Source organism: Musa acuminata, chromosome BXJ2-6 (genome assembly GCF_036884655.1).
Source record: "Musa acuminata AAA Group cultivar baxijiao chromosome BXJ2-6, Cavendish_Baxijiao_AAA, whole genome shotgun sequence".
In the NCBI taxonomy this organism is placed as follows: domain Eukaryota; kingdom Viridiplantae; phylum Streptophyta; class Magnoliopsida; order Zingiberales; family Musaceae; genus Musa; species Musa acuminata.
This window is the reverse complement of record NC_088343.1, coordinates 24,538,576-24,551,764: the sequence shown is the minus strand read 5'-3', so window position 1 is coordinate 24,551,764 and position 13,189 is coordinate 24,538,576. Positions and strand designations below refer to the sequence as shown.

Sequence of the window (13,189 nt, the reverse complement as noted above, 5' to 3'; positions counted from 1 at the left end):
CGAGCAAGACTGGGCGGTGCAACCACCCTAGCCAGGAGGTAGCACCGCCTGGGCTCAATCTCCGAGCGAGACTGGGCGGTGCAATCGCCCCTGACAAGAGGTGGCACCGCTTGAGCTCAGTCTTCGAGCTTTGCCAAGCAGTGCAACCGCCTCAGTCAGGAGTTGCAACCGCCTGATCTCAGTCTTCGAGCTCTGGCAGGAGGTGCAACCGCCCCTGACAGGAGGTGTCACCCCCTAGAGGCTCAGTCTTCGAGCTCTGCCCGGCGGTGCAACCGCTCCAGTCAGGAGGTGCAACCGCCTGATCCCGGAATTCCGGGAATTGACAGTTTTGAGCTCCAAATTTGAACTGGGTTGGGGCCTATAAATACCCCACCCATTCATCACTGAAAGAGCACAAACTTACACTCGAAATCTTGATATCTTTCTATGATTCTTAGGGCTCAAAATTGTTGTAAAGGCCAAAAGTTCTCCTCCCTCTGTTCTTCAAAGTTTTGAGTTTGAAAGAGAGGAGAGAAAATTTCTGTAGGGGTTATCTCCTAAGCCCGTGAAAAGGAGTGAAACTGTAAAAGGGTGTTTGGCCTTCACCTATTGAAGGAAGGCCTCTAGTTGACGTCGGTGACCGCGTCGGTGGAGGAAGCCAAAAGTGAAGTAGGTCAAGATTGACCGAACCACTCTAAATCTCGGTTTGCATTTACTTTGATCATTTTATCTTTACTGCAAACCTACTAAATAGCTACTGCCTTCTGCGTTTTTATGAATGAGTTTCTAAGTTCAGAGCTTTCTGAATCTGCGTTTAGACGTAGATCGACTTTTTCGTACGATCATTACATTTCAGTTTACGTTTACGTTTTGATTTCAATCATAACTGCAAACTGCCTTCTGTGCATTTATAAAACGTATCTCAAAGTTCAGTATCTTCAAAATTGGCATTTAGACGTAAACCGGTTTTATCGTACGAACGTCGCATTTCAGTTTGTGCTTGCATTCTGATTTTCATCATAAACTGCAAACTGCCTTCATAGATTTACTTTAACGTCATCTCGCTTAATCTTAAGTTAAAGTAATCTTAGAATCGACTTTTACATCGAAATCGTTTTTATCAAACGAATGCAGTTTCATTTTAATCGCAGAAAGTTTTCCGCTGCACTAATTCACCCCCCCTCTTAGTGCTCTCGATCCTAACAAAACTATTTCTCAAAAGATATAAGAAGGAATCATCAAATCCATTTCTCGAAAGATATTTTTTACATGATAAGTCTATGTGAGATGCATTTGCTAGTTGATTCCATATGTCAAAAATCAATGATGTGAATCCAAAACTCGATATGACATATTAAGTTCGAAAGAGAATAATGTATCGAGAAAATCCGATTGTTAGTATCAAGAAGATCCAAAAATAAAATTTAACACTTTCATTCATTTGGACGAGGTTTTGCTATAGATTTTCATGCATTTGGACGAGGTTTTGCTATAGATTTTCAAATTCAATCATGAAGATAAAACATGCTTATTATCATGAAAATTTTTTGTATCCAAAATACATAATTTGCAACATGTAATTAAGGCATGTAAAATCATCATGGTAATTAAGTGATTTGATCGTTAAATAAAAAAATTTAAAAAATAATCTTAACAAGTTTATGCGTTCAGACATATTAACATTCATAATTCTCTTCTAATGAAATCAAATTGTTCTTCACTTAGAGGTTTTGTAAAAATATCAGCTAGTTGATACTTAGTATTAATGAACTCTATGATTACATCATGATTAGTGATATGATCTCGTATAAAATGATGTATAATATCAATATGTTTTGTTCTTGAGTGTTGAATGAGATTCTTTGTTAAACATATTGCACTTGTGTTATCACATTTAATGGGAATAATTTTAAGATGGACTTTATAATCTTCTAAGGTGATTTTCATTCACACAACTTGTGCACAGCATGCACTAGCTGCAATATACTCAGCTTCGGTTGTTGATAGTGCAACCGAGTTTTGTTTCTTAGATGACCAGGAAGCAAGGGAATGTCCCAAAAATTGACATGACCCTGATGTGCTTTTTCTATGTAATCTACACCCAGCAAAATCCGCATCAGCATACGCAATTAACTCAAAATTCTCGGATTTTGGATACCATAATCCTAGATTTGTGGTACCTTTAAGATATCTATGTATTCTTTTAACCGCTTTGAGATGAGATATCTTAGGGTTCGATTGAAACCTAGCACAAAGTCCTACACTGAACATGATATCTGGGTCTAGTTGTAGTGAGGTATAGTAAACTTCCTATCATACCCCTATAAGTTTTTTGATCGAAGCTTTCTCTACTTTCATCAACTTCTAACTTAGTGGAGGTGCTTATAGGAGTGTTAATAGCTTTTAAGCTATTCATATTAAATCTTTTTAGCAAATCTAAGGCATATTTAGTTTGACTAATAAAGATGTCATTGCTTAGTTGCTTAATTTGTAAGCCTAAGAAAAAGGTTAATTCTCCCATCAAACTCATTTCAAATTCGAGACTCATGGTTTCAGCAAAAGATTCACAAAGAGATTCATTTGTAGAACCGAAGATAATATCATCAACATAAATCTGAACAATGAGAAAATTATTTTCAAAATTCTTGATAAACAATGTAGTATCGACCTTGCCTTTTGTGAAATTATTTTCAATAAAAAAGTACTAAGTCTATTATACCAAGCCCTTGGGGCTTGTTTTAAACCATAGAGAGCTTTAGTTAATTTAAATATATGATTAGGGAGGCTATTATTTTCAAATCCGGGAGGTTATTCAACATAAACTTCTTCAGAAATAAAGCCATTAAGAAAAGCACTTTTAACATCCATTTGAAACAACTTAAATTTATTATTACCAGCATAGGCAAGGAGCATCCTTATGGCTTCTAATCTAGCCATAGGAGCGAAGGTTTCTTTGTAATCGATACCTTCTTCTTGGTTGAAACCTTTGGCCACTAATCTAGCCTTGTTTCTAACCACGATACCAGATTCATCTTGCTTATTTCTAAAGACCCATTTAGTACCAATAACTAAATGGTCATTTGGCCTAAGAACAAGCTTCCACACCTCATTTCTCTCAAATTGATTTAACTCATCTTGCATTGCGATAATCCATGAATCATCTTTCATGGCTTCATCAATACATTTAGGTTCAATTTGGGAGAAAAAAGTGGCGTTGGCACAAAAATTTTTAAGAGAAGAACGTGTTTGAACCCCCTTAGATGTGTCTCCTAGGATTAGCTCCTTAGGATGAGTATCTACATGCTTCCAATCCTTGGGTAAGGGTGTTTCGGAAGTGGATGCATCCAAGTTGCTAGTTGGAGAAGGGGTTTCATTTAAATTCAAAGAATCAAAATTAACATCATCATCAAAATCATTTTTTTTTATTTCAGAAATCTCATTGAAAACAACATTAATGGATTCTTCTATAATTAAAGTTCTTTTATTGAAGATACGAAAAACTTTAGAAACCGAAGAATAACAAAGAAAAATTCCTTCATCGGATTTAGAATCAAATTTTCCTAAGGCATCTTTTTCATTAAAGATAAAACACTTACACCCAAAAACTTTAAAATATGAAACATTGGGTTTTTTATTATTCCACAACTCATAGGGAGTTTTGGTGAGTAAGGGTCTTACTAGAACTCTATTCAAAATATAGCATGTAGTGTTTACGGCTTTGGCCCAAAAATATTTTGGTAGACTATGTTCATTCAACATGGTTTTTGTCATTTCTTGTAAATTTCTATTCTTTCTTTCTACTACTCAATTTTGTTGAGGATTTCTTGGAATAGAGAATTTATGGTTGTATCCATTAGATTCACAAAATTCATGGAAATCATGGTTTTGAAATTCACTATCATGATCACTTCGAATTGATAAAATCATAAAACCTTTTTCATTTTGAACAAGTTTACAAAACTTGGTGAAATATCTAAAGCATTCATTTTTGTGTTTCAAGAAATAAGTCCATGTGTATCTACTATAGTCATCTACAATGATAAAGACGTATTTGCTACCTCCTAGGCTTGATGTAGAGATTGGTCCGAACAAGTCCATATGAATCAACTGTAAGGGCCTAAAGGTGCTTATTTGATTCTTAAATTTGAAACTACCCTTAATTTGTTTTCCTAATTGACAAGCATCACATACATTATCTTTGATGAACTTGATATGAGGAATTCCTCGTACAAGTTCTTTGGATAATATTTGAGTAATTAGTTTCATACTAGCATGACCTAATCTCCTATGCCAAAGCCAAGCATCCTCCTTCAAAACCGAGAAACACATTTCATTGCAAAGATCATTGATGTCAATGGTGTATATGTTATTCTGTTTTAATGCAATCATAGATGTGTTTTTGTGTGGTTTTTCAATGATGCAAGCATTAGATTCGAATTTGACAATATATTCTTTATCACATAATTGACTAATACTCAAGAGGTTATGTTTTAAACCATCAACTAACAAAACATCTTCAATAAAGAAGTTGGATTTGTTACCTATGGTTCCTTTGCTAGTGATTTTACCCTTGTTGTTGTCTCCAAAGGTGATATAGCCTTCGTCTATGTTAGTGATCTTAGAGAATTGAGATGGATCTCTGGTCATATACCTTGAGCATCCACTATCAAGGTACCATCTCTTGCTCCTAGCTTGTGATGGTGTATGTCTCTACAAGAAATGATAATTTTTAGGTACCCATATACTTTTGGGTGCCTCAAAAACTGATCTACATTGTTTATTATGTTGTATAGAGTTTAACATGATTCCTTTAGGAACCCAAATCAGTTTGTTCGGGCTAATTTTCTTGAATGGACAATGATACGTTTTATATCGATGTTTGCAACAAAAGTTACATTTACTTTGGTGTCGAACATGTAAGATAAGGCCTTTTATGAAGGTGGTTCAATTTTGGTGAAGACTTCTCACAAATCCGATTCCACTTCTTTTAGGAACGTGGCCCTTATTTGTAAGGATCATGTTCAAAGATTTGCTACCAACCTCGAACTTCTTCAAGGCGTCCTTAAGTTGCAAGTTCTCCTTTTGGAGAGTTTCTAGATCATGACATTTTTCACATTGAGCTAAACTATCATGATATTCAGTTTTTAATTTATCAAAATTGCTAACAAGACTATCATGCTTATTTTTCAGCAATTTATATTTTATACTAATTGTTTTACATTCATCAAATAAGTCATAGAAGACATTTAATAATTCATCAAATGATAAATCTGCATCAATTAAATTTGTTACCTCCTCTCCGATGGCCATTAAGGCTTAATGAGCAACTTGCTCGGTATTAGACTCCACTTCTTCGGATGCGCTCGAGTCATCCCACGTTGCTTTGAGTACCTTCTTCTTTGATGTTCTCTTCTTAGCTTGGGGACAATCAATTTTGTAGTGTCCCGGCTTTTTGCACTCATAGCAAATTACTTGGTCCTTTTTGGGTTCAAATTTATTTTTTGTGTCATTTTTAAACTTGTTTTCTTAATGAATTTTTTGAATTTCCTTGCTAGAAGTGCCAAGTCATCGTCATAGTCCTCACCACTTGAGTTTTCTTTCAAGTGGTCATCTAAAGTTCTAAGTGTCATATCCTTCCTGTTCTTTGGAAGGATGTCTTCTTGCTCTTCATGAGCCTTGCAAGTCATTTCATAGGTCATTAATGACCCGATTAGTTCTTTAAGAGGGAAGTTGTTTAAATCTTTAGCCTCTTGAATAGTAGTGACTTTAGGATCCCAACTCTTAGGAAGGGATCTTAGAATCTTATTTACAAGCTCAAAATCCGAAAAACTTTTGCCGAGTCCTTATAGACCATTGACGGCATCCGTGAAACGGGTGTACATGTCGCCAATAGTCTCGCTCGGTTTCATTCGAAAATGTTCAAAAGTATGTATCAAAAGATTAATTTTTGATCTTTCACTCTACTTGTACCTTCGTGAGTCACTTCGAGTGTATGCCAAATATCAAACGCGATTTTACAAACCGAAACACGATTGAACTCATTTTTATCAAGCACATAAAATAAGGCATTTATAGCCTTTGCATTAAGAGCAAAAGTCTTCTTCTCCAATTCATTCCAATCGATCATTGGAAGAGAAGACTTCGAAAATCCATTTTTGACAAGATTCCAAAGTTCAAAATCTATTGAAATAAGGAAGATCCTCATTTGGGTCTTCCAATAGGTGTAGTCCGTTCCATTGAACATGGGTGGACGTGTAATAGAGTGGCCCTCTTAGTTTCCGGCGTATGTCATCTCTCTTGGGTTTTAATCCATTTGAGAGTTAACCCTACTTTGATACTAATTGTTAGGATCAAGAGCACTAAGAGGGAGGGGGGTGAATTAGTGTAGCGAAAAACTTTCGACGATTTAAAACGACGTTCCTACGATAAAACGATTTCGGTAAGAAAACCAATTCAGAAATCACTTTAATTTGTGATCAAGCGAGATGTAGTTAAAGTAAAGATATAGAGGCAGTTTGTAGTTAAGATAGAGAACAGAATGTAATTGCAAACCGAAATACGACATTCATACGATAAAAGCGATTTCGGTATGAAAGTCGATTCGGAAGTTGCTTTAACTTAGATTAGGCGAAGTGTAGTTAAAGTGAAGCTATAGAGGCAGTTTGTAGTTAAGATAGAGAACATAAAGTAAATGCAAACCGAGATTTAGAGTGGTTCAGTCAATCTTGACCTACATTCACTTTTGGCTTCCTCCTCCGATGAGGTCACCCATGTCCACTAGAGGCATTCTTTCAATAGGCAAAGGCCAACCACCCTTTTACAGTTTCACTCCTTTTGACGGGCTTAGGAGACAACCCTTACAAACTTTTCTCTCCTATCTTGAAAGATCAAAACTTGGAAGAAAAGAGGGAGGAGAACTTCTAGCCTTTACAACACTTTTAAGCTCTGAAAAGCATAGAGTAAGATTGGATTTTCAGTGCCCTTTCATGCAGGAAAGGGTGGGGTATATATAGGCCCCAAACTAGTTTGAATTTGGAGCTCAAAAATATCTTTTCCCGGATTTCCGGGGTCCTAGCGGTACTTCCTCCTGACTAGGGTGGTACAACCGCCTGACAGAGCTTAGAGACCGAGCTCTAGCGGTGCCACCGCCTAACAGAGCTCAGAGACCGAGCTCTGGCGGTGCCACCACTTGACAGGGGCGGTTACACTGCCCAGTCTTGCTCGGAGATTGAGCCCAGATGGTGCCACCGCCTGACTAGGACGGTTGCACCGCCTAGTCTCGCTCGGAGACTAAGCCCAGGCGGTGCCACCGCCTGACCTGGGTGGTTGCACCACCCAGCTTTCCTGGGAAACCATCTCCTAGGCGAATGGGTTGACCCATTCGGCCCAATTTGGGTCTATCAAGGGCCCAATTGCCCCCAGATTAAGTTAATGGGATCACCTCCCATTCCTAACTTAATCTACATGATAACTATGATATTTCTTAAGACATTTACTACAACTTGCTATGGTGCGTCAATCGCTTCTTTTAACGAGCTTCTGGCGAACTTCCAGCAAACATCCGATGAACCTTCGATGATGCTCCGGTGGACTTCAGGCAAACTCCTGAACTTGCGACGATCAACTTGGCTAGTTTCGATGAGCTTCTTTGGCAAGCTCCTAGACTTCTTGGATTTGTTCTCACAGAACCTCCGATGACCGTCCGGACTTCCGTCGAACTCTTGAACCCCCAAGGTGATCATGGTCTTGACTCTAGCGCAACTTCTACTGCATGTCTTACTTCCATCGTAGTTAATCCTGCACACTTATCTCAACATATGGATTATATAACAAATGACAATTGACTTCATCATCAAAATTCAAGATTCAATAATTACATACAAACTATGAAGTTAAGACATAGTCCTAAGCAGATCTTATAACCGGTAATGTCGAGTTTCCTTCCGACGAGCTTTCCAGCAATCTTCCGACGATCTTTCGATACACCCTCGGATTTCTTCCGACAGACTCCTAGTGGGCTCCCGATCTTGTGGCGAGTTCAGCAAGAAGCTGAGCCTTCTCAGTGATCTCCACGAACCTTCGACGATCTTTTCGGTGGACTTCCGAAAACCCCGACAAGTCCCCGATTTCCTCTCGGTTGGTTCCGGCAGCATCTCCGATGAATCTTCGGACTCTTGAACACCCATCGAACTTGACTCTAGTAGACTTACTTTATGTCTTCAAGCTATCGTAGTCAATCCTGCACATGTAAAATAAAACTTCGATCAATACAATTACTCTTGAGCAATCAAGTTGTCTAGCATGTCATTGGTCCCTCGACGCTTCATCCGATTCTTCGGCGCATCGTCCTCTCTTGTGGCCTATGGCCCAATTAGCCAGTTGACTCTGCAACTCCGATATCCTTGGCGCAAAACCCGCTCTTCTTAGCCCGATGCCTGAATCTATGACTCGAAGCCTTCTATCGATACGTCGACCGATCCACCGGCCTAACGTCCAATCTTCTGACATGTTCCTCCAGCACAACATGATTTTCCTACTATAATTGTCTCATCTTAATCGAAGCATCCCGCATCACTCAAAAACATAGATTAAAATATAAACACATATTGATTGGTTTCATCATCAAAATCAAAGATTCAACAATCTCCCCCTTTTTGATGATTACAACCAATCGACGACGGAGTTAACATTAACTCCCGGAGTTTAAACAAACTCCCTCTGTCAGTATACCATATTGATAGAAACTCTTAGATTAAAAAATTCAAGCAATATGTCATGATAAAATCATTACATATAATCAACATACTTCTCCCCCTTTATCATCAACAAAAAGGAGAAGTACTACAATCAAGTGTTTGTGATATACAAGTTCAACTCATTGCATGGAAAACATAATATCCATCTTTATCATCATGCAAGTTGTAAGCTTGAAAATTTAGCAAGTGTTACATCGTGCTTAGAACATTCAAGCTATCAAGTTGTAGATATGAATGTTTTACAACATACAAGCTAGCAAATTTAAAGATGTGTAAGTTGACATATTTGTTTTTCTTTGCGATGTGCAAGATAGCATTTCTTTGTAATGTTCAAGATAGCAAGTTCTACATCATGCTAGCTAGCAAATTAGAGATGTTCAAGAATGCAACTCTTGCTTCTTGAAATATACAAGTTGCAAGCTGTAATATCCCTCGCTTTTGAAAATTATTAATAAAGATTTATTTATAAATCGGGGGACCTATATGTAAATATAGAAATTTCAAGGACTAAACTGTTAAGTTGTAAAAAGAAGAAAATAAAGAAAACCGAAAATTTCGGTTTTATCCCACCGCCTCCCACGCTCTCTCTGTTTCTTCGAGAAACAGAGAGAAGTGGTGGGGCGTGGGGAGAAGAAGAAGAGAAGTAGAGGGAGAAGAGAAGAAGAGGGAAAAGAAGAGAGGAAGAAGAGGAAGAAGAGGGAGAAGAGAAGAAAAGAAGAAGTAGAAGAGAGGGAAGATGGAGAGGAGAAAGAGAGGCAGCTGCAGCAGCTAGGGCTGCAGCACCTCTGTTTCCCGTAGGTGGAAACAGAGGAGAGGATGTGTGGGGCGTTGAGGATGAAAAGGGAAGAAGAAGAAGAAGAAGAAGAAGAAGATAGCTGCGGCAAGGCTACAACGAGGAGATGTGTGGCCTTGGGGAGGAAAAGGGAAGAGGAGAAGAAGAGAAGGAGAAGAAGAGGGAAAAGAGAGGGAAGACGGAGAGGAGCGAGAGGTGGCAGCAGCTAGGGCTGCAGCACCTCTGTTTCCTGCAGGTGGAAACAGAGGAGAGGTGTGGGGCGTTCGAAGAGGAGAAGAAGAAGAAGAGGAAGAGAAAGAGGTTGTGATACCTCTGTTTCCTACAGAGGAAACAGAGGAGAGGGTGTGTGTGACGCCGGGGACGAGGAAGGAAGAAGAAGAGGAGAAGAAGAGAAGGGAAAGGAGGAGCTGCGGCTGTGATAGAGGCAGTTGTAGTTGGAAGAGAAGCAGCCGCGGCTGCGGCTGTGGCAGCTGCAGCTGTGGCAGGGAAAGAGGAAGAGGAAGGAAGAAGGGAAGGAGAAGAAGAGAAGGGGAAGAAGGGGCTGCGGCTGCGGCGAAGGTAGCTACAGTTGGAAGAGAAGGGAAGGAGAGGAAGAAGTAGAAGCGGGTGAACAGGCGGCACCTCTGTTTCCTGCAGGAGGAAACAGAGGAGAGGAGGTACTGTTCGTCGGGGAGAAGAAGGGGAGGAAGGAGAAGAAGAGAAGAAGAAGAAAGGAAGGAGAAAGAAGAGGAGAAAGGAAAGAAGCAGCTACGGCTGCGGCTGTGGAAGCTGCAGCTGTGGCAGGGAAAGAGAAAGAGGAAGGAAGAAGGGAAGGAGAGGAAGAAGAGAAGGGGAAGAAGGGGCTGCGGCTGCGGCGATGGCAGCTGCAGCTGGAAGAGAAGAAGGAGAGGAAGATTAGCAGGGGAGGAGGAAGAGGCTGCGGTTGTGGTGGCTGCAGCCATGGTTGCGACTGCGACTGCGGCAGTTGCAGCTGGGAAAGAAAAGAAAGGAAAGGGGGAAAAAGGGGCTGCGGACGGGATTGCGGCCACAGCGGCAGCGACTGCGTATGCAGCAGTTATGTCTGCAAGAGAAGGGAGGAAGGAAGGTAGTGCGGTGGAAGGGGCTGCGATTGTGGCAGCGGCGGCGGTTGTGGCAGCTGCGTTTGGGAAAGAAAAAGAAGGAATGAGAGTAAGAGAGAGCAGGTGACTGTGCCTCGATGTTCGACACGTGGTGTAGTTGCGAAGAAAGGAAGAAAACGGGAGCACAAAACGAAACAGAGAGAGGACACGGAGGAAAAGTAGAAGGATTTGGGCTAGCACCTTCTTTGGATCTTCGGATCGAAATCCTTGAAAGGCAAGTTCCCTGATCGTTCCTCCTATAATTGCTCTAATCTTTCCTATTGCAAGTATCCTGATCGTTCCTCACTGCCATTTTTATCTCTACATTTGCTTTGAATATGAGGAACTTTGAATTGTTCTAGCCTTGCATTTGATATATCTCCTGTTTAGACGTAACGATTCGAATATGTGCAACTTCTGATATTCTGACCTTTTGATACCAAGCTGCCTATAAGTCTTTGTTGGAAACTCTGATTTGTTCAAAACTGATTTCATTGGAAACTAGACTCATAGACCTTTCTTTGATATATGGATTGAAAGATTTGGAATCCAAACACCTGTCCAGTTATCTGTTGAATCTGACATTATGAATTCTGCCAACAGAGATTTTGTTCTATGACACTTGCTTACCAAATTATTTGTAACTCTCTATGTTGGACAGTTCAATTCATATGAAGCTTGTCTTATCTGAAAGTATTATCCAATGATTATTTCTGAGTAAATTGGAGCACGTTTGATAGTTTGAATCATTTGTTCAATGTGCCTTCTGTATTCTGCCAGAAATCGAGCTTTGGTCGATTTCTCATATTCTGGTTTCATTCCTTTGGAAATTGATATCCTTTAGTTTTCTTATTCAATTGAGCTTTATATTACTACTTTGAATTCTTGTATGCTCTTGTCCTTAAAATTATTGCATTCTTGAAAACTGTTGTGTAACGTTTATGCTATATCGTATTGACTCATATAGGCACATGTATATCCTATTGTTCCGCATTTGTTTTCGATATGTGCCTATTCCAGTTTCATTCCTTTGGACATTGAATTCATCAAATCTTCTTATTGAATTGAGTTATATGTGATTGCTTGGATTCCATATGTGCCCTTGCTTTCAATTCCTTTCAAATCTGAATATACTTGTGAAAGATTATTGCTTACTTCGGATTGACTCGTAAAGGCACATGTACGCTTTGTTGTTCCGCGTGTGCTTCCGATATATGCTGCTTATTGTTAAAACTGCCCTCTTGTACTCTGGTGTGTGGGATTGTCTGGATCTTTGCCAGAAATGGTAAAGGATATGCGCTTGTTGCCCGCTATGTGGGATATGCGCTTGTTGCCCGCTATGTGGGTATGTGCTTAGAGCCTGCGATGCTCTGCCGGCCCCCTTTGACTTCACCTAGACGTGGGTGGATGGAGCTCCCAGACGTGGGAGACTTTTGTCAGGTGGTCATTCAGAAATGGATGAATCACATTCTGACTGAGATCCCACTACACCCTCTATATGTTTGATATGACATCCAGAGTTTTGGTGAGTTATTTCTATTCATGCTCTGGATAAGAATAATAAGATTGCAACGTCAAGGACGACGTTTGAGCCTCTGTACGATATCTGTGTTTGATATGCTCTGAAATGCTTCATTCACTATTGATATGTTTCGAAATGTTTCATATGTCATTGATATGCTCCAATTACTCTGTGCTCCATTTGCTATGAACTGATATGTTCTGAAATGTCCTATCTGCCATTGATATGCTCCAATTACTCCATGCTCCATTTGTTATGAATCAAATATGTTTGAATGACATGATACATATGATTTTGTATCTAACGAGATGGTATCCTTGAGAATTCTTGTATTCTGCCTTGCATTATGATACCTTACTTGTTTGAAATCATTCTTTTGTTCTGAATATGCTTTGTCACTTGCTGAGCCGTTTTTGGCTCACTCCGTTGTTATATAAATCTTTCAGGTCAGCTTGTCACTCTTCGAGATGTTTGATTTGGGCTGAGGCAGTGGATAGCTATCCAGAATTATGGGCAAGTCTGGTTGGTTATTATGATATTATTGTATAAGTATGTTTTGTATGTAATGAAATGTTGTCGATGAACCGAAATGGATATATTGTGTCAAAGTGTTAGGAGATCTCTCTTATATGGAATTTCGGAATGTTAAGTCTAATTTATGACGATATGAACTTGTGGTGAATAGTTGGAGTTCTGATTGTATAATTTATTTAGCTTGTGGATTTATAAATGTTGTTCATGTTTGTCAAGTTGGCTTGGGTTGCCATAAATGTGAATTGTCGAGTGATGTGATATATGATTATAAACTGCACAGGTTTTATAGATATGAATTTTGATTGAATGTTTTTCAGTGTCCTCAAACGTTAGTTTGGATCCTGGATTGGTTTGTGATGAAAAATAACTTTAATATCATCGATATTATTTGAGGGGTGTGACACAAGCTAGCAAATTTTTGCTTCCTTTGCAATGTTTGAGCTAGCAATTTTGCTTCCATTTCAAAGTGCAAGTTAGCATGTTTTGTATCTTGAGATAGGCAAGATTG

General features: G+C 39.3%; 1 protein-coding gene across 1 annotated transcript in view; it reads left to right on the top strand.

Moving 5' to 3' along the window:
* Positions 1-12,971, top strand: part of LOC135613914 (uncharacterized) — a 67,620-nt gene extending 54,649 nt beyond the window's left edge. Inside the window, exons 2-3 of the mRNA XM_065110925.1 lie at positions 9,963-10,860; positions 12,594-12,971. Coding sequence (XP_064966997.1) covers positions 9,963-10,616 — 654 coding nt within the window. The 3' untranslated portion in view covers positions 10,617-10,860; positions 12,594-12,971. The remainder of the gene's footprint in view (positions 1-9,962; positions 10,861-12,593) is intronic.
* The last annotated feature ends 218 nt before the right edge of the window (positions 12,972-13,189 follow it).